Source organism: Crotalus tigris, unplaced genomic scaffold, assembly GCF_016545835.1.
Source record: "Crotalus tigris isolate CLP2741 ecotype Arizona unplaced genomic scaffold, ASM1654583v1 scf7180000017536.10889498, whole genome shotgun sequence".
In the NCBI taxonomy this organism is placed as follows: domain Eukaryota; kingdom Metazoa; phylum Chordata; class Lepidosauria; order Squamata; family Viperidae; genus Crotalus; species Crotalus tigris.
The window spans coordinates 5,116,621-5,138,814 of record NW_024096460.1 but is presented as its reverse complement, the minus strand read 5'-3'; the positions used below and the strand labels follow the sequence as shown (position 1 = coordinate 5,138,814).

At 37.5% G+C, this 22,194-nt stretch overlaps 1 protein-coding gene across 1 annotated transcript in view; it reads left to right on the top strand.

Annotated features, from left to right (window-relative positions):
- The window catches only part of CPXM2 (carboxypeptidase X, M14 family member 2), a 110,494-nt gene that overhangs the window by 48,676 nt on the left and 39,624 nt on the right, over positions 1–22,194 (top strand). The window contains exons 3-7 of the mRNA XM_039339957.1: positions 967–1,076; positions 2,932–3,071; positions 11,593–11,677; positions 14,565–14,715; positions 16,772–16,860. Coding sequence (XP_039195891.1) covers positions 967–1,076; positions 2,932–3,071; positions 11,593–11,677; positions 14,565–14,715; positions 16,772–16,860 — 575 coding nt within the window. The remainder of the gene's footprint in view (positions 1–966; positions 1,077–2,931; positions 3,072–11,592; positions 11,678–14,564; positions 14,716–16,771; positions 16,861–22,194) is intronic.

Sequence of the window (22,194 nt, the reverse complement as noted above, 5' to 3'; positions counted from 1 at the left end):
ATGTTTAACAACACCAAGCAATCAGACCATATTTTTAATTAAAAAAAAAAAGTTTTCTGGCAGGAAAAAAAAAGTGATTATTGTCTGCTTTACAGACCAAGTCTGGTTAAAAGTATGACACATTTTACATGGAGAAAGAAAGGTCCTGTAGAAGAGGAGGAGGAGAAGGAGGAGGAAGAGGAGGAGGATACCGAATACTTTTATGACATCTTCCTTCCTGTAAGCTGCTGACTAAACATAAGTGCAAGGGCTAAATAGGAAACCTGTTATGGAGGATACCTACTCCTGAAGAATGCCAATAAAGATTTAACCAGTCATATAGTGCCTCCTACTGGCCAGTAACCAATAATATCTAAAGCTTTCTTTAAGAATTTTTATATGTATACGGTATATAAAAACTATAATTATATGGGTATTTTTGTTGACAGGGTTCTCCGGTGTCAGGTGACTCATACTGAGTTAATTGGAATCAAGTAACAACTGAATTTATTTTCTAGAAGGATTTAATAATGTGGTTACAGTGTTTAGGATGCTGGATAGCTGGTTAGCAAGTCCAAGTTGGACATCCATGTGCTGCCACGGGGTGGGTCAAACTCTTGTCCCACCCTGCCAGGGACATGAAAGGAGCCCCCCCCCAATTGGGCATCCCCCAGGTAATGGTGATGTCACCGGCTAATCTTTCAACCTGGTGGTTTCTAGCATGATGCTATGTGGTTACTGTAATTTCAAGAAACAATGATTGCATATAAATTATGGGTAATACTACTGCCAAGACACTCAGGTCTCAAAATTAACACAATACAATTGCAAATTTAAAATCTTTTTAAAATCTTTTTTCACCCAAGAGAATTTGCCCCTTTTGCATACTCACAACAGAAGCATATTTAAGCACAGCATCTATGAAGGTGCTTTGTTGCTTTGTTGCTGACTGCCTTCTCACTTAACCCTTAAATGTTTGCTCTTCAGGTTGTCCTCCCTTGGGTCTTGAAACATTAAAAATTACTGATTTCCAGCTTCATGCTTCTACAGTGAAGCGATATGGCCTGGGAGCTCACAGAGCACGATTAAATATTCAGGTAAGATTATCTTTCTTTTTTTAAAAAAAATATGGAGGATATCAGGGTTTTCGTTTTTTTTTTTAAAAAACCACTAGTAAATGCCTTTCATTTTTTACCGTCCTAACATGTAATCCCATTTTAAACAAAAGGAAACAATGCATAGCCTAATGTTGGTTAATAGTGAATACAGTAATAGTGGAACCTTAACCCTTTGTTCCTACAAGTTCCCCCTTACCCCATTATTTGTACAAATGATGGTTTGTATATTCAGCTGTCTTGAAAATCACTTCAAATTCTTAGAGAGTATAGAAATGCAATTGATAAGCCAATGCCAGGCAATTAATCAAATTACTCCCAAACATTGTTCTTGGCAGTGGGATAAAACTTGTCCTGCAGCTCTGGAGGAAGCAATACAACTCTTTCTTGGAATAATTTTTTGTGTGGAGTTGAAACAGATACAATTGTTAATTGGATTATTATCATAATATCCATACAAATCCCTCATTGTCATGTAGATATGGGGGAACAACACTGATCTAAGCTTGGAAGAGTTCCTGTGGGTTGAAAATCCTTTACAAATATTATGTCACAAGCAACCATCAACTTCTAAATTTTTTCTTAGTCAGATGCATGGTATGATTCCCCCCCCCATTTTTCTTAAAAGGGAAGAGAAATCACTCTTTAGTTTGATGCTGATCAAAAAGGCTGGCATCAAAATGCACTCTCATAATTCTTTAGTGCTGATTGTATAGATGCTCATAACAAGAAGTGTCCAATTATGCAGAGCGTTTCTGGAGCAAAACATCGGGCTTGATTAGAAGTTGGAGCACCTGGAAAACCCAGTGTCGAGTCCTTTAATGAACCTCTTAGAACTTTCTGAAATAATTATATTTGTGTGCTACCAGAGATTGGGATGTTTCTTGCATCTGCAGATGTTCTAGGATTCATAGGAAAATGTGGCATTGTGGTTTTAAAGCCATTGTCAATGCCATGATGAGAAATAGATTAGTTTTCAGCTTGTATGGTAAGTTATTTATTGGAAGCAATTGTAGGAAAGCTCTGAAAATTATGGAAAGGATGAAACTCAAAGCTACTATGCACTCTAAGAGAACTATAAATATAATATCTTGTTTTGATTACCATAAATACATGCTCTATGGTGCATGATGACTGATCTGCAGCAAAATCTTCTAATTAAAAAAAGCCCAGAAAGATCCATCTAAAGCAAAATCTTCTAATTAAAAAAAAAACACCAGAAACTTCCATCAAGTTAAAGGAATAACTATATGCAAGATAACCCCAAAGGTGCTTTTTCACGAGTCAACGGGACTTTCTTGTTTTTTCTTTGAAGACGTTTCACTCCTCATCCAAGAAGCTTCTTCAAGTCTGCCTGGATGGTCGGGCAGAGCTGAAGAAACTTCTTGGATGAGAAGTGGAATGTCTTTAAGGAAAGATAACTATGAGCTGGATGACTGAGAATCTCCATTGACATATGCAAGGTAACAAAAGACATTTAAAGAATCTCCTTTTTCCCTTCAGAAGTCCAGAGATATATAACATAACCTCGTGCAGTCCTTTTCTGACTGACCTTTTTGCTTTTTGTTTCTGAGTTCTTGCTTTGCTATTCAACCCTGCCTTCTGTTTCACCATTTGTTCCTGTTACACACTCCAGCCTTGACCAGTACTTTGAAACAGAACCAGGTTTGGGGCTTCTAGGAATCAATAAACAGGCATCTTCGACCATCAGCCATTGAAAAAAAATGGAGGCTAGAATGTGCTACAGCTTTACTTGAGCTTACTTTTATCTCTTAACTTATTTCTTTTCAAAAGGAATCTATTCAGATTTCTAAAGACAGTTTTGCCTTCTCTTCAGGCAGGTATTAATGAGAATGATTTTTATGACGGTGCTTGGTGTGCCGGACGGAATGATCCCTACCAGTGGATTGAAGTAGATGCTCGCAGGCTAACAAAGTTCACAGGAGTTATTACACAGGGAAGAAATTCTCTTTGGCTGTAAGTAAATATATTATGTGGTAATATATTGTATGCATTGTCTAAGCAAAACCCAGATTTTTTAGCAAAAAAATTATAATATAAATGACTATAAAACTACAATACTTTTAAAACAATAGTACTTTACGCTACTTTCCGTCAAGCATGGAATTAGCCACATTGGCCCATCTAGTAGGAACTGTTGAAAGGCAGTTTCATTAGTACTAATTCTTCTTGTCAAGTTATTTCAATGGAATTTTACTTTGTTAAATTAAATCTTGGTCTTTTTTTTATCAATTTCCTCCACAATCATGGTTAGCCATTTGGGTGACACTGAGAACATTCAGAGTAAAAGGATATGTTCTTGATAATTTTCTGTTGAGTCTTCTGTATTTCAAAACAATGTTTCCCTACACATTGATAACATTAATTTCAGTTCAAGGGAATCTAAAAGGTAGTTATCAGTATGTGTGTGTGTGGGGGGAGGGGAAATAGCCTAACTTTGTTATAAACCACATAAAATGTATCTTTATTTCAAATATTTCTGAAATAAATGTGGAAGCTCTAATCTTATTATTGAATTGTGTGGTCTTGTTATTGAATTGTGACATCACTAGGCAAGTTTCCTTTCTCATTTCCAGTTTGGATAGGATTTTTCACCATTCTTTTCATAGCCTTTGTTTGGATAATGTGCCCTTGAGGATAATGTGGCCATTATTTGTTGTTAGGATAAAACAGGGCTTCAAGTTTTGGGAATATTCTTCAGTTTGATGCTGGTGCTGCTTAATTTCAAATTCAATATTAGAAGCAGAGTTTCACAAATGCTTATTTATGTACAGGGAGAATAGATACATTATAACGAATGCAGCCTGATTGAGCATCATAAATATAATTCTATTGGTAATTTATCCCTTTCTGTAAACAAAATGTTGAGCATTCTGATACAAGAAAACATTGTTTCTGGTCTTGCCTTTTGGTGCCTTGATCAAACTATTTTCCAAAGCACTAAAAGTCAAGACAAGAAACAATGAATGGAAACTGATAAAGGAGAGAAACAACCTAAAAGTAGAGAGAAAATTCCTAATGGTTAGAGCAATCAACTAATGGAATAGCTTGCCTTCAGAAGATGTAGGTGCTCTATCACTGGAGGTGTCCAAAAAGAGACTGGACAACCATTTGTCTGAAATGGTATAGGATCTCCTGCTTGATCAGGAGGTTGGACTAGAAGATCTCCAAGGTCCCTTCTAATTCTATTATTCTATGTTATTCTATGTTATTGTATTTCACTGGGGAAAGTATGGTAGATTCCAAGACATCAAGCTTTGTGTTAGGTATTAAATCTTTCCAAGCAAATGTTTTATATATTGTGCGCTGATCCTAGTAAATTTCAGTATGATTTATTCAGAGTGCCTACGTCTCAACAGCAGCACATATAACTTAATGACAGATATACAATGTCAGTTAAAATTCAACATTTAAACTCTGTTTAATTGTCAGTTGTCATAGTCTCCTTTTAATAACAGTGAAGCTCCATTCCAGTGCTGATAAAATAACGTCTCACGTTGCATTATCAAGTTTGATCACTGAAAATTCAAGATAGACTTTTCAACGTGAAGAAAAGCAGTGATAGAAAGCTTCTCACATTAAATGTTAGGCTGTTGCACATTTATTAAAAGTACATCATTCCTGGCAGGAAAGGTTGACAGCCGTAGACACTAGATTTTATTAGCAGTGTTTGGAGTACAATAAAGCTAGTCCCATTCAGAAAAAGAAAAACAGAACAGAGTGATAAAAGTAGCAATGGACAGAATTGTGTGTAGCTTCAGATTCAGCATCATGACAGACACATGGTCAATATCTAATTGTCTGGTGGGGAAAAAGCACTGAGAATAATGCTAAGATGCTTTATTCTACTTTTGCTTTTGCAGACCCAGAGAAGGCCAAAGATACAAAGCAGCATTTTTAACACTATCTTGTGAATATGAAGAAACATAAATATGGAACTAAATCAATGTCATCATAGGGCAGTAGTTACTCTTTTCTTTTTGAAGCAATCTGAAAATATGGACTAGGGCCCCCCCACTCCCCCAACAGCCAGAAAATAATGCCTTGGGGTGTGTATCTGGGTCAGTAGGAATCAATGCCTGTGTGCTTCTGTTCATTTTTCACCTATAGGCTTTTGCTATAGTCTTTTTAACTGGCATACATTGAAATACAAAAGGGGGAGTGGGGTTCCAGAAGACTGCTAAGAGAAATCAATAGTGGCCATTGGTCAAAACTCTTTTATAGCTGGAATTTTATTCTGAAGGGTTCAGGAGCAAAAATGTTGGTATTGACATAAATTCAATATACCTCTAGTAGACACAATAATGATAGAAGTGAATTTCAGTTTCCTGGTGCCATATTCTTAGCTCTGAAGGTGGTTAGGTACTATAGGAGTTGAAATCAAGACAGCTTTTAAATAGTAACTCAATGAAACAACACACCAAAAGGCAATGAAATGAAGAGCTCTCTTTCTAAAGCCATGCAGAACTGTGATGGACATCTGAAACAAAACATTTATATTAGTGGTAGTCCTTGACTTACGACCACAATTGAGCCCAAAAATTATGTTGCTAATTTGTTAAGTGAGTTTTGCCCCATTTTACAACCTTTGTTGCTACATTTGTTAAGTGAATCACTGCAGTAGTAATGCCGTTGTTAAGTGAATCTGGCTTTGACTTTGCTTCTCAGAAGGTCACAAAAAGGGATCACCTGACCCTGGGACACGGCAACTGCCATAAATATGAACCAGTTGTCAAGTATCCAAGTGTAAATCACATGACCATGGGGATGTTGCAACGGTCATAAGTGTGAAAAATGGACATAAGTCATTTGAATGTTCACTAAATGAACTGTTGTAAGTCGAGAACTACTTGTACTTCAGTTAAGAAGTGCTGTGGTTTAGATGTTGGTCTAGGATAAGGGAGACTCAGATTCAAATCCATTTTCAGAGGTAGGAGGTCACTGGGTGACTTTGTGTCCAAGGGCTAATTTCAGCCCACCTACTTTGCTCCCTTGTTGACTGCATTATAATGCATGGTGGAAGAACCCCATTCAGTCAATTATGTGAACAATGTCATACTTTCTTCACTAGAGGGCACTGGACTTAGGCATATCTGAGAGAAGTGAGGAGCTTTTTTGTGTGTCAATTTTGCTTTTAAACAAGACAATAATGCTTTTGTGTCACTTTTAGACTTTTTAATCTCTCTTTAACAGGCTGCAAATGTTCGAGACTTGCAATAGAACCCTGAAATAAACTTTCATGCTGGGCTGCATATGGTGATTTTTCTCATAAAAAGGTCAAGTGTTTGAACACCATTTAAAAAAACACGCAATTGCTACGATGACAAATTTCACAGGCACACGTTTATTTAAATGCTGGCATTCTTTTTTCCTTGTCATCTGCCTATGCACAGTAGACAGCTACCAAATTAAACTGTTAGAAAAAATCTAAAATTGGTCTAATGATGAGTTTGATTAGATTCAATGGTTTCTTTGCGGTAAGCCTTAGGAAACTTGTGACTAAGGGGAAAACTTGTTTTTCTGACCATTTTGGAAATTCTGTTCCTTTGCCATGGGTTATCTGGTTGCTAAATTAGATTTTTATGGCAATTAAACAATAATGCCATATACAGAGGTCACATTTTTCATATCTTTCCCAATGAATAATAATACCCCATTCTACAATTTCAGTCTTAAGGGCATAAAACCTGTCAGTCATATTGACCTGCAGTTTTGTGACATATTCTGGAAATGGAGACACATTCTTAACTATTTTAGAGACTAGAGTTAGACTTGCAAACTCACCTAGGCTGAAGGGCTATTTTTCTCTCTGGAAATTCCAGTACCATGCCCAGAACCTTCAAATACGGATGTTCAAAATGTTAAAAACCTATTTTGAATGCAGGCGGAGAGGAGAGTGGGATCATAATGTATCTTCAGGCACAGGTAGTTCTTGACTTATGACCAGAATTGAGCCCAAGATTTTTGTTGCTAAGCAAGACACTTGTTAAGTTAATTTTGCCCCATTTTATGACCTTGTCACCGTTGTTCAGTGACTCACCGCAGTTGCTATGTTGGCAACACAGTTGTTAAATGAATCTGGCTTCCCCAGACTTGTCACAAGGTTGCAAAAGATGATCACAGGACCTTGGGACACTGCAACCATCATAAATATGAGTCAGTTACCAAGAGTCTGAATTTTGATCACATGACCGTGAGGATGCTGCAAAGGTCATAACTGTAAAAAATGGTCCCAAGTCACTTTTTTCAGTGCTGTTGTAATTTTGAACATTCACTAAATCAGGGGTCCCCAACCTTGGCAACTTTAAGATGCGTTGACTTCAACTTCCAGAATTGCCCAGGCAGCATGGCTGGCTCGGGAATTCTGGGAGTTGAAGTCCACAAGTCTTAAAGTTGCCAAGGTTGAGAACCTCTGCACTAAATGAACTGGGACTGTTCTGGAGGACTGGACCAATGTAACATGATTTGGTGCCACCTCAACCCTTCAGGCTGATCCATGTGAAGGGCAAGTTCTGTGAAGATAAAGAAAATTGCTTTAGCTCCTCACCCTCCTGGGGCATCAGCTGACTGACTGAGCACATAATGACTCTGCAGAGCCAGACCCAATTTGGCATCTTGTCCTGCCCTCTGCAACACAAATATTTAGTGACAATTAAAGGGCTCAATATGGCCTTGGCCCTAGGGGCTGTAGAATGCCCAGGTTTTTTAAGCTATTTAGCAATCATTTGGATTGCAGCCCTATATTTCAATATTTTAACAATGCTAGAGTTTTTATTTTTTTCCCAGTACTTGGATTCTTCTATATATCACTTTAATTATATATCTCAAGGAGATTCACAACCCAAGTGATAAAACAATAATTCAGTAATTCGAATCTAAATAGACTACAGAAAAGGAAACTCCCAAAACATATTCCAGATCTAGAATTGATTACCTTTGAAGATTGGGCCATTTTTAGACCCCTGTAGAGTACATCATTGTAGAAATATATGTAACTGAACCGAGGGGAAACATTTTGATGGGTGTACATTATTTTTCCAATCTAAAAATACTGCACACCCAAACACATAAATATATACACAACTCAATAAGTCTATAATTCTTACTCCTGTAAGCTAAATTACCTAACAAAGAAAAATGGTAACACTTTCAAAAATAAATATTATTTAAATCATGATACTTTATCAAACTGTATTTGAAATTGCCCCATAAATCAATGATATACAATTTAAACATATTTTCCTTTTAGATCTAGCTTTTCTAAGAAATTATTTAAGCTACCATGTTATGACAGTGTTGCTTCTTTTTGCAGATTAGGACTGCATGTTCAGCACTTAAAAATAACCTGAATAATGAATTCATTGCTTCTGTGCATATAATGGTTTTTTCCTTCTGTATTTTTCCATATTCATAAATGGGAGAAATGTATCTAGTTTTACATGTGAGAGACTAGTTTCGAAGAAATGTGGGATTATTTCCATGTACATTGTTTATTATTTAAATGCCAGTTTTTTTCAGGACCTTTTTGAACTTAGTGAATGTTCTTTTTAAATATTGTTTAAATATAACACATTGAATTCACAAATTCACAAAAAACCTTAGCGCAACTCTAAAAGATAGGAGAGATGCATCCTTTTTTAAAGTGATACTCAACATTTTAAAACATACTAAAGAAGTGGTATACAGATAGTTCTCAACTTACAACAGTTCGGTTTGTGACGGTTTCAAGTTACAAAGGACTGAAAAAAATGACTTATGATCATTTTTCATAATTATAACCATTGTAGCATGATCAAAATTTGGATACTTGGCAATTGGTTCCTATTTATGATGGTTGCAGTGTCTGTGAAGCCCAAGTCACGGCAACCATCATAAATATGAACCAGTTGCCAAGCATCCAAATTTTTGCAACCTTTTGATAAGCAAAGTCAATGGGGAAATCAGATTCACTTAACAACCATGTTACTACTTTAAACAACCACAATGATTCTCTTCACAACCATGGCTAAAAAGGTCATAAAATGGGGCAAAATTCACTTAACACATGTCTCAGTTAACACCATAAATTTTGAGTTCAATTCTGGTCATAAGTCAAAGATTACCTGTAGTCATATTATTTATATATACAAACACAGGTGTATCTGAAAATTAAGATAGAAAAAAAGCATTATGCCCAATGGGTGGAGCTGCATTACCTGGTCACAGCCAATGTTCTGTTTTTTTTTTTTTTTACTGTACCCTACAGCTGACTTAGGGACCTCAAAATAAGAATCCAAATAGTTTATTTATTTATGGAATTTATTTACTACCTCAATTTTCATGGACTTTAGGAGTTAATTAATTTCCATGTTCTGCTTTTAATGAATTAAGCAATCTAATTTAGCTAATTAGGGAGATGGGAGGTTTAGAAATAGGAAATCTAAATAAGTATTTTATCTAATGGGTGATATTTAAACTATTTGGGATGGCAGATTTGGTTTCAACTTGTCTTTTAGTATTTTTTCCCCTCTCTTTCATAGTTAATTTTTGCTTTCCTTGGATTGTGGATTGGGTTCACCTGCTAATTGCCTCTCCTCTAATATTGCTGGCTGCATTTTAGTCTTTCCTATTTCTGCCACATGCACTGGACTTCCACTTCTCTCAGAAGGCATGGCTGCAGATAAAGGAAATGTAAAATGGTACCAAAATGGTGAAAGCAATAATACTGGCTTTAAATAGGATATTGGGATCATTTTTTCCTTTTAAATGGGATTTTGCTTTACAGCTAAGAGCTGAGATGTGGAAGTGTTATATTGTACATGTTAATTCATGTTCTTATTTTAGAGCTGTGCTGCAACTTTTTGCTGACAATTGGATTGGAGAAGATGTTACGTATTGATTTGCTTGTAGTTAAGATATGTGAAAATTTAAAATTTTTGAATTAAGAGGAGGTGAAAAAATTGTTTACTTGTCTACTTGTTCTAATAAAGTTGGGAATCTGCTTTCTTTAGATGGAGAGTTATTTTACTTTTTATTTTTTGTGCTTTTTTTCTTTAGTTTGAGTTATCCTTTACTTTTTAATTAAAACTTTTAATAAAATTATTACAAAAAAAAGGATCTTATCTTTGTAAAGTTAGGTAGGACAATAATTTTCAGTATTGTGAAAAGAGAGGAATGACTCTTCACTGATTTTCTTTGAAATTTTGGAATTGCTAGCTTTATTAATTTATTAATTTATACTGAAGATTTCAATCTTTTGTTTCTTGAAATAATAATTTAGTGCAGTCCTTTCTTTGGAAATTTTGCACAAATAGGAGATAAATAAAAGGTTTAAGGGATATTGGCTATTAACATTAAAATATTGTATGACAACGATTAAATGTCCATATGAAGACTTTTATATTTATAAAGTCTATATTCCAGTTTTAAATACAAATTGACAAATCTGCTTTTTCTTTCCAAAGCATAGCATATAGTAATAATAACAATAATAGAACAATAATACGGACTATAGTTCTATTGTTGTATGATATGTTGATTAGAAAGAGGGAACTACCAAATTATTCAAATAATAGAAAGGAAATCACCTTCTAGAAAAGGGAATCTTTTCTAGAATGAAAATTTGGAATGAGGAAATTGAATATTATATACTTTGGAATCAGTAGCAAAGATTCTTAATATCTTACGTATACTGCTTATAATAACACAATGTGAGTAGTTACAAAAAAGTCAACTCCGCTCCAATAAATTGGAGATGTAATATTCAACCAAAGAATACAAGTCTGTCCAGTTAGTATTCTATTTTTGTTTGATATTGAAATGAATGTAGTGTTATAAAAATCACTATGATTTAAGGTGACTGAACTTCTGAATTTCAGTAAAAAAATAAGATGGACCTTTATAACTGTATTGTGCTTATGACATGTTTGACCCCTCTCTCAAACTCAGCCTGGTCATCTCCCCCATCTACCTTGGTACTCAACTGTTTTGAAGCTAATCAAATTTGATACTTAACACATTTTGATGTGAAAATTTTGTGGTAGTCATTGTTTGTTTGGTACTTGATGCACAAGCTAGAACTTGTCAGTGTCAGCTGCTTTGTAAATCTAACCCTACATTCTTCCTATGGGAAAAATTTGTTTGGTACTCATTGTTTTTGGCACTCATCATGCCTCCTGTAACTAATTAATGATAAATACCAAGGTACCACTGTACTTATTAGAGTCTGGGCATTATGTATTCTATTCATGTTGTATGTTTTAATTTTGTAGTTCTATTTTTTTCTTTTCAAACAACTAGCAGATGATATATAAATGCTGCCAAAGATATATAAATAGAAGCATCCTTAAGGAAGGAAGCAATTAAATAACTGTAATTGTCCCATCAAACTGAAAATAACACACTGCAAAATAAGATGGGCTTTGATATTCTTTAGAAAGCAGATACAATGATTAATAATAATAATAATTTAAGAAAACCATCCTCTGTTTCTTTCTAGGAGTGACTGGGTAACATCTTACAGAGTTATGGTGAGCAATGACAGTCATGAATGGATCACTGTCAAAAATGGTTCTGGAGATATGGTTAGTGTCCCAAGAAATATCTTAACTGCTTATGCTCATTCAGCAGTCATATCCTTATCAGTAAAATGGCTTAATTTCACCATTCACCTCATCAAATTTTAGAGAACCATCAGCAGCTAGCCAGATGAAATGATCAGAAAGCCTGTAATTAACCAGATCTTAGTGAAATTAAGAATAGTGGATGCTGAATTTTGAAGTTCACTATTGAAGACCATTACATACACCTTCCACATAGATCAGATCAAGTAGTTAAAGCAGTTTACAAAATCTTTCTAACCAATCTCAAAAATACAAGTCTATTTGTTAGGGGGGAAAAAAAATCTCAAGTGAAGGTTTGGCTACTCAAAGATTCATTAAATCTCTTGCCTGCCACTTTTGTTTGTCAACAGACGCCCAGTTCAGGTAATAATATCTTATGAACAAGAGCACTGAGCTCTACAAGAGAGATGTGCGTTTTTCCAGTTTCCCTATAAGTTTTATTATGGCTAATGCAATAATAAAAAGTCTTTTCAAAGTCTGTGAGAATGTTACAGTTTGCAATATTTGTAAATGGTGAATTTATATTCTGACTGTGGTGCATTAATTTTTTTTTAGACACCCCTAGATTAGGAACTTCTCTATTAACATTATATTCAAGACAGAAAAGCAAAGGAAGATTCTTGAAAATGGAGACAGGGGATAAATGTTTGGGCTTTGATTATTCATACTGTATTGCTCATGATGAGTTCACTGCACTATTTGAATTAAGAATAATCATGGCCATTCTATACATTCAGTTATATTTCTTTTACCCAAAAAAGGCAACTCATACATTGTTCACTGTAACAGAACAAACATTTGTGCTACAAGTTATCAAAGAGTAGAGTATGAATGCATGCCTATTATAATAATAAGCACAGTAATAGAACTAATATAACATCTAAGAGAAAATGCAATTATTTAATTTAAGTAGAAGAACTAGTAGTAAGTAGAGTCAATTACCTGCAATTGATCTGGATATATATTTTTTTCTTCTGCTGACTTTTTTTAATGTTAATTTTCCCATAGATGAAATGCAAATAGCAGTCTTGGAAGAGATCTAAAGCAAGTTTTGCAACTTATAGTTTCAAAGTTCATATAGCCTCCTCCAAAGCTGCCTAATGTGACAGAATTAAGAAAGCTGTGGAGTATTTTAAATTTATAACTTTAGATATAATTTGTTTTTTGTTTTTTTGTTCTACTCTGACTCTTGTCTATCCTAGCTTGACCTACTTTGGATCAGAAATCTGTATCTTTCCCAACTAATACATTTTATTAAAACACATAAGCTTTTGTGAGCTTTTCCTTGCCAAATAGCTCAAGTGGATTCAGCATCAGTTTCCCTTCCATATCCTTTGTAATTTAATATTTATTTAATGCTCACAGTTTATATATATAATTACAAGCATAATATCTTTTCTCCCAAACTGGAAAAATATTCTTGCACAAAGCACAAGATATTTAATTAATGTTTTATGTTCCTGAAGTAGATTTATATCAATAAAAGCATCCTCCGAAATATCTAAACAATTCTATGCGTTGTTTTCTTGGACAGCTTTCATTACCTTCTGAAAGTCTGCTGTCTAAAACCCAAACAAGGGTTTATGCCAGGGGTCTTCACACTTGGCCCTTTTATGACTTGTGGACTTCAACTCCCAGAATTCCTCAGCCAGTGTGTCTGGCTGAGGAATTCTGGGAGTTGAAGCCCGCAAGTCATAAAAGGGACAAGTTTGAAGACCCCTGGTTTATGCCATGACCATCCCTCTGTTTGTGATCTTTCCTGGTTCTCATTTCACTGATACTGTGTCATGAGCGAAAAGCCAAAATATAGAATACAGGGAGTCCTCTACTTACAACTGTTCACTTAGTGACTGTTTGAAGTTACAACGGCACTGAAAAAAGGTGACTTATGACCATTTTTTCAGATTTATGACCATTGCAGCATCCCCGTGGTCATGTGATTTACATTCAGATGCTTGACAACTGACTCACATTTATGACCATTGCAGTGTCCTGGGGTCATGTGACCATCCTTTGCCACATTTTGACAAGCAAAGATAATGGGGAAGCCAGATTCATTTAACAACCAGGCTACTAATTTAACAACTGCAGTGGTTCACTTAACGATTGCTAAGTGTTGTCCCACAGAAAAATGGATCAAAACTCATTTAACAAATTTCTCATTTAACGACATAAATTTTGGGCTCAGTTGCAGCCGTAAGTGGAGGACTACCTGTACTTTCAAACTGAATTTGCTTGACAATGTTTTTTCCTCAGTACTGCTTGGTAAAAAAAAGGTTTTCCATTTGTTTCACTGCTATATTCTCATATTCCATATTTATTGAACTGGTGGCATTCCCTTTGTCTAAGGTAGGGGTCTTAGACAACTTTAAGACTTGTGGACTTCAGCTCCCAGAATTCCTCAGCCAGCTGTGGAGCTGAAGCCCACACAAGTCTTAAAGTTGTCAAGGTTGCAGACCCCTGGTCTAAGGAGGTAGAGCCCTAAGTATCCCTTTTAAAGGCTATATACAGCACTCATTCTACCCAAAGGTAGATTCTTCACCAAAAGGTACAGACTCAGGTGATGTTTGGTGGGAGGCACATTTTTTTCCCGTAACTTGCAAAGCAGTAATATACTACAGTACCTTGCAAGTTAATGTGAAGACAAGGAAGATGAGGGAAGGAAGTTTCTCCGCAACACAGTAATCCATTTTAATTTTGCCTCAAAAGAGGCTCCATTTAAACAGAAGAAAATGGGATTAGGAATAATATTTTCTTTGGTTGGTCCATGCAACACCTAATTCTCCTAATTTTTCATGGCTTTCAGTTTTTGTTATTAACGATGCCCCTTCTCTGTGTTTTGAAATAGCTTTTTGAAGGCAACAGTGAAAAGGAAATCCCAGTCCTTAATGAGTTGCCAGTGCCCCTTGTGGCACGTTATCTGCGGATAAACCCTCAATCCTGGTACGAGGAAGGAAACGTGTGCATGAGACTTGAGATCCTAGGCTGTCCTCTCCCAGGTAAAGCCGTGCTTAGCACCAGATTCAGCATAAAGCATACAAATATATATATATCTCCAAGGAAAGTTCTGGGTTTATTCCAGAGAGTATAACAACAACAACAACAACAACAACAATAGAGTTGGAAGGGACTTTGGAGGTCTTCTAGTCCAAACCCTGCTGAATCTTTTTGAACCAGATGGCATATTAAGGATGTTCCAAACTTCTTAGATATGCTGTCACAAATCATACAATACAGGTTGTGCTCAACTTACAACTCTTCATTTAGTGACCATTCAAGGTTGAAACGGCACTCAAAAAAGTGACTTGTGACTGTTTTTAATATAACCATTGCAGCATCCCCGTGGTCATGTGATTAAAATTCAGATGTTTGGCAAAGGACTCATATTTATGACAGTTGCAATGTCCGACAAGCAAAGTGAATGGGGAAGCCAGATTCACTTAACAACTGTATTACTAACTTAATAAATATAGTGATTCACCTAACAATTGTGTCAAGAAAGGTTGTAAAATGGAGTGATACTCGCTTAAGAAATATCTCACTTAGCAACATAAATTTTGGGCTCAATTGTGAGCATAAGTCAAGGACTACCTACATAATAGGGCAGACCAAGGATTTTTGTCCTTTCCGTTTTGTCCAGCTAGCCAAGATATTCCATTTATCTTTTATTATGCCATTTGACTTTGGGGAATTGGACACAGCTCCAAACAAAGCACTGGTTAGCAGCCACCCACCATTCTGAATTTCTGAAAAGTCTGATCTACTTAGAGTGTTAAGTTGTTAAAAAAAATAGAAGGTAGAATTATTTTCATAAGTTATAAGGGGGATTTTTTTCCATGATAGCTTGTTATTAGAATTAATAATACATGAAGAAACTAGAAAAGGTACACACATAGTAACTGTTCATATTCTTTCTTGGTTTTTTTATTCTACAAATAGATACATAATAAGACATAATTTGCAGTAGCCTGGAAAAGATATTTATTTATTGATTGATTGGTTGGCTGGTTTAAATTTATATGCCACCCATCTCACTGTTGAATAATTTTGGATAATTTTTTCCCCTATTTATTCCACAAAAATATCCACAGAGATTTTTGCCCTTATTGTAAGGATCTATATCTGCATTTGATTGGTTTTCAGTATTTTCTCGACTTATTTTTTTTGACATTGGAAAGAATATTAATGGCATAACCTAAGAAGTATGTGATTAGACTTGTAGACTTCAATTTTTAGCTCCAGTCCTTCATCTGTAGTGAAAATTGCTGTTGTACTTTAATGCAGTGACTTTCTGAAATAACTTTATATGTAAACATTAAGTAAGGTGTCCAATTAGATTTCTCATGTTGAAACGATTTCTCATGTTGAAATCTCTATGGATTTAACAATATGTACAGCAGTTGATATATCTATATCAGTTACTATGCTATCTCTAGTTTATATTGGCATTGCAAAGATATAAAAATATTGAGTGAGAATAAAAAAAAACAGAAAATGTAAAGTGGAACAGTTATGTAAAGTTGCATCCCTATACTATTGTCAATTATGTAAAAAATCTAACTGATGATTAAATAATGACGTATCCCTAGAAGAAGCTAAGTCTATTTTTGTACTTCACAGATCACTGAAAATTTTGTTCATTTTATACATGACATATAAACATCATTGTACTGGATAAATTTATCTAGTATTAGCTTCTAATATATTTTCCTAAGCTAAATGTTAAGGTTAATCAAATACATAGATAAGCATATATAAATAACATGATGTGGATTATAACAAAGATTCTGGTGGTTTCAATGTAGATATGAATCTTACATCTGAAGAGTAATGTTCTCCATTCTAAAACAAAAATAAATTGAAAAATGGAATAGGATGTTGAATTGTCACCTGCAGTCTGCATAAGGATTTTCAATCACCATTTTGACTATTCTAATCAGCAAACTATTACAACAAGATCTATGTTATTATCATTCAATTACTGTTTTGTGAATGATCATGGTCAAAAATATTACTCTTTCTTTCTGAAAAATATTTATCTTTTTTTAATTACAGACCCAAACAATTATTATCACAGAAGAAATGAAATGACTACAACAGACAACCTAGATTTCAAGCATCATAATTACAAAGAAATGAGGCAGGTAGGATGCAAAGGAGCCTTAAACAGGAAACAAAGTGGCATTACTAAGAATAGGTTTCCTGAAGAAATGTGAGGTAAAAAAAGACAACGCAGAGAGTCTAAATCATATTAATAGGCTATTCAGTGATATAGCCTTAGGTTATAACCATTAAACTTTGTTTTAAAATAATTGGATGCGCTTACTGATCAGTTGATTTAAAGCCTGCTTCAGAAATTTAGTTGCCTGTAATCAACTGGGAACATAATTTAGTTAAGTATTTCTCAAAATAATTCTCCCACATACTACAATTTTTTTAATTTCGAAAGGGACATTGTTTTTTCTAGTTCTTTCTCAATAAGGACCTTTTAAAAAATATTCATATGGGAGAATGACACATACTGTGTTATCCTTAAGGTGTTTCAGGGTTCAGGTTCTGGTTATGCTTACACCGAGTAAAAATCAAAAAAAGTCTTCTTCATGAAGCAATTGTTCATATAACGGAATTACAGAGTTGGAAGGGAACTTAAAGGTCTTCCTGTTATGTCCTGAGCCTGCAAAAGGGCAGGCTTGGGACGTTGCAACGGTCCCGGGCAGCTGCAAGTTGCCCAGGACCAGACTGATTGGCGCCAGTGCTTGCGCGCATGCGCGAGGCTTTTCGCGCGCCTAAATGTTGCCTTTTGGCCTGGGGAAAAACGTCCTTAAGAGAGGCTGAGAAGTCCGTGCTGCCTTGAGTTGTAACGGGGCTGCTGAAGAGAAATAAAGAAGGTTACTGAACATCAAGAATGTCTCGCGTCGTCATTGCCATTAGCCAAGGACTCAACACTGGCGACGAAGGTGTGATGGCCTTGCAATTACACAAACAATTGTAAGCTTACCCTGGAGTCCAGCACAGCGAGGAAATGGTGTTAAATTCAGCAACTGCCTGCCAATACAGCTTCGTTGGAGGTAAGCTGGCTGATAGACCCTTCCTGCTTTACTAAAATGGCAAAGATTGGAAAACTTTCAGAGTTTGATATTATACATCCCGAAAGATGGGAATTTTACGTGGCCTGAGCAGAAAATTATTTCAGAGTTTATCAAGTAAGAGAAGAGGGCTTAAAGGCCGCCACCCTATTCTGCGTTTGTGGTCAAGATGCATTTGAAATTGCTGAAAACTTAGTAGCCCCTGCACCTCTTGAATCTGTTACCTACACAGATCTTAAGAAATTACTGAAAGAGCATTTTCAACCCAGGCTTACCAACAGTTGCCTGTGGACGAAGCTGCTGCTGTGGCACAAACCATTGTAACTCATAGGGGGGCATTCAAGGTCAAGAGACTGCAATTTGGAGTAAACGTAGCTCCTGGAATTTTCCAAAGAGTAATGGAAAATACCTTGAGGGGTATTCCAGGGGTTTGCCCCTATTTTGATGATGTCTTATTTGCTGGAGAGTCTATCCAAAATCTGGCTGAAAGATTGAGGGCTGTCCTGCTGAGGTTTCGGAAAACAGGACTCAAACTCAAAAAGGACAAATGTAAAATTGGGGTGTCTTCTACAGATTTTCTGGGGTTCAGAATTGATGCCAATGGGATTCATCCTGCTGAGTCCAAATTAAAAGCTATCACACAAGCTCCCAGACCTAAGTCCAAAGCTGAACTGCAAGCTTTTCTGGGACTTTTGAATTTCTACAATTCATTTATTCCTAACAAGGCTGATGTAGCTGAACCACTTCATAGGCTTCTTGACAAACAAGCTGTGTGGGAATGGTCACAAGCACACGAAGCAAGCTTCAATAAGGTTAAGACCTTGCTAACATCTAACAATGTGCTTGCACATTTTAATGAAACATTCCCTGTGTGCATTGCTTGTGATGCTTCCCCTTATGGCGTAGGAGCTGTACTCAGCCATCTCACACCGATGGAACTCAGGTTCCTGTTGCATATTACTCCAGAACTTTATCCTCTGCTGAGAGGAATTATGCCCAGATAGACAGGGAGGCCTTAGCTGTTGTTGCTGGAATCAAAAAATTCCATGATTTTTTATATGGCAGACATTTCACGGTCTACACTGACCATAAGCCTTTGTTGGGATTGTTTACAATTAACAAACAGACCCCTCACATTATCTCTCCCAGGATGCTCAGATGGTCAATCTTCCTGTCAGCTTATGATTTTTCTTTAATTCACAAACTGGGCAAAGAAATGGGCCATGCTGATGGCCTCAGTAGATTACCCTTACAGGTAGTTGAGGCTGACCCTGCCCCGGCAATCAATATTCTTTCAATTCAAGCACTGCCTGAGTCACCCCTTAATGCCAGGGATGTGGCTGCTGAATCAGCCACGGATCTTACACTCTCTCGAGTCTTATCCTGGGTTTTGTCTGGATGGCCAGAGAGTTGTCCAGGTACTGAGTTTCAGAGTTTCTGGTTAAAAAGGAACGAGTTGTCCACCTTCCAGGGCTGTCTGCTGTGAGGTAGCAGAGTTGTCATTCCTACCTCAATGAGGTCTAGAGTCTTAGGGTCCCTTCATGAGGGTCATCCTGGCATTGTTCGAATGAAGGCGCTTGCGCGCAGCCACTTATAGTGGCCTGGGTTAGATAAGGAAATTGAGGCTAAGGTGCATGCTTGTCACCTTTGTCAACGCTCACGCCCAGAAATGCCTCAGGCTCCCGTACATAGGTGGGAGGAAACACAGTCCCCATGGTCTAGGGTGCACATTGACTACGCTGGGCCCTTTCAGGGTCAATTCTTCTTGGTCCTGCTTGATAGCTATTCAAAATGGCTTGAGGTTGTACCTGTCTCGTCCACCACCACTGCAAAGACTATCCAAGTACTGCGGGGAATTTTTGCTGCACATGGGCTTCCGGATGTTTCGGTGTCTGACAATGGCCCGCAATTCACTTCTTCTGAATTCCAAGCTTTCTTACAGGCCAACATGATTCGTCATGCCACTTCTGCCCCTTTCCATCCTTCCACCAACGGGATGGCTGAACGGATGGTCCGCATCACCAAGATGCTTTAAAGAGACTTACCTATGGGGACTGGCATCACAGGTTGGCTGACTTCCTCCTTTCCTACCGCACTACACCTTCCACTTCTACCGGGAGGAGCCCAGCTGAACTTCGTTGGGGGTGCAAACTGATTACTAAACTTGACCGGTTGCATCCGGACAGACTGCCGCCTAGGGGTACACAGCCCAGGGCACCGCGGCAATTGCAAGTGGGTGCCCCTGTATGGACCCGTAACTACGAGCCAGGCCATTTATGGGTTCCTGCCACTGTTTGCAAGGTTACAGGCCCTTTGTCTTATGAGGTCTCCTTGGAAGACGGCCGCATCCTGCAACGGCATATTGACCAGCTGCGTACAAGGCTGGACTCACCTGCAGAGACTCCTGGTCCTTTTCCAGAGGGGGAAGGGGACCCTTACGGGCAAAGGGAAGGGTGTTGGCAGCATTCAGACTCTCACAGTGAGGCCACAGACGGCCTGTTGCATGATTCCGCAAGTGTTCCAAACAGGAATTCAAGGGAACCAGTTAGCGCACAAGCTATAGCGCAGACTCCAGTCAGGGAGTCACCCCGGGGGCATAATCATTACACACATACACCTTTCAGCACTCCAGTCAGGAAGAATAACCGGGAGCATCCTAATAACTCAAACTTTGCAAGAGAGCTGGCACACAATCAATACAATTGGCCCAATGCAGCCACAGTCCCCAGGGAAGGACACTGCCACAGGGAAGTGGGAGAAGAGCCAATTTTAGACAATGGACCCTCTGGTTCAACGGAGGGGGGAAACTGAGTTTTGGGACAATACTGAAATAACAGACAGTCCTGCTATGGAACTGGGGAGTGGAGGAAGCCAGCCTCCCCTTAGGTCCAGTGTGGGCTTGAGAGGCCATTCAGAGCTACCCAACAATGGCAGCTTAATAGAAGGGTCAGATCGCCTGCAACTAGGCAGGTCAACCAGATTAGAGAGAGAGCAAAGTCCTGGCCTGACAAGCCCAGTGGGCAAGCAAGCAGGCCAGGCATCAGGGCACAGTCCACGGGGGCCACCAGGGTCTGAGAAGGGGGGTGAACCTATAACCTCCACAGGACAAGGTGTACTTGTAAATAATCCAGGCCTACGTAGGTCACAGAGAGATAAGAGGTCTCCCAAATATCTTGAAGATTTTATAACCTTACTGGCCAGGCAGAAGACTTAAGTGTATTCTGTGGAAGCCGGAAATGGGAACACTGGAGTTAATCCCCAGCACTATAGCGTGGTACCATTTAACAAGAGTGTACACCACGCTTGTGTTGAGGTCGCGTTAAAATTGTCATGTAGTCTTAGCCGGGGGGGAAGGGGTGTTATGTCCTGAGCCTGCAAAAGGGCAGGCTTGGGACATTGCAACGGTCCCGGGCAGCTGCAAGTTGCCCAGGACCAGACTGGTTGGCGCCAGCGTTCGCGCGCATGCGCGAAGCGCTTTGCGTGCCTAAATGTTGCCTTTTGGCCCGGGGAAAAACGTCCTTAAGAGAGGCTGAGAAGTCCATGCTACCTTGAGTTGTAACGGGGCTGCTGAAGAGAAATAAAGAAGATTACTGAACATCAACAATGTCTCACGTCATCATTGCCATTAGCCGAGGACTCAACACTTCCAGTCCAACCTCCTGCTCTGGCAGGAAACCCTATACCATTTTAGACAAATTGTTGGCTAGACACTTTACAAAAAATACTTGGGAGTGAAAGAAGTACAAGGTCTGATTGACAAGAGGATAGGCTTTGGCTAGTAGGAGAAGTCAGGGAAAAAACCTATATTCAATTTCTGAATTTATAGGTGAGATAAAAATTTGGAAATATTAGTAAGAATTTTGTAGCAATGGGCAATTTATAACACAACCATCCTGTTCAAGAAATATTTCTATACTAGCATGCTTCCAGCTTATGTGAAAGTCTTGTATGTATGTATGTATGTTTATGTATGTATAGTATGTATGTATGTATGTATGTATGTATAGGTATGTATGTGTATGTATGTATGTATGTATGTATGTATGTATGTATAGGGTTTTCTCTATAGATCATCTTATGGAGCCAGTGGGGACTGGATCTTCAGCAGAACAAGTTGATATGTGGATGGACTGCTCACCGTTTCTTATATTCTGAGACCTGAGAGCTCAACAGAAATCTTTTCTGGAATTAATAATTCTGCTGCCTGCTCTAAGAAACCTGTTTGATTTTATTATGCTCTTTGTTTAATTTTAAATAAAGCAAAATATTACAAAGAAAATACATTCTGTATCATAGTCTCCAAGCATCTCTTCATTTGGGAAAATAAGCAGCATGTTAGCTTCAGGGTAAATAACAGAATAACACAATAACAGAGATGGAAGGGACCTTGGA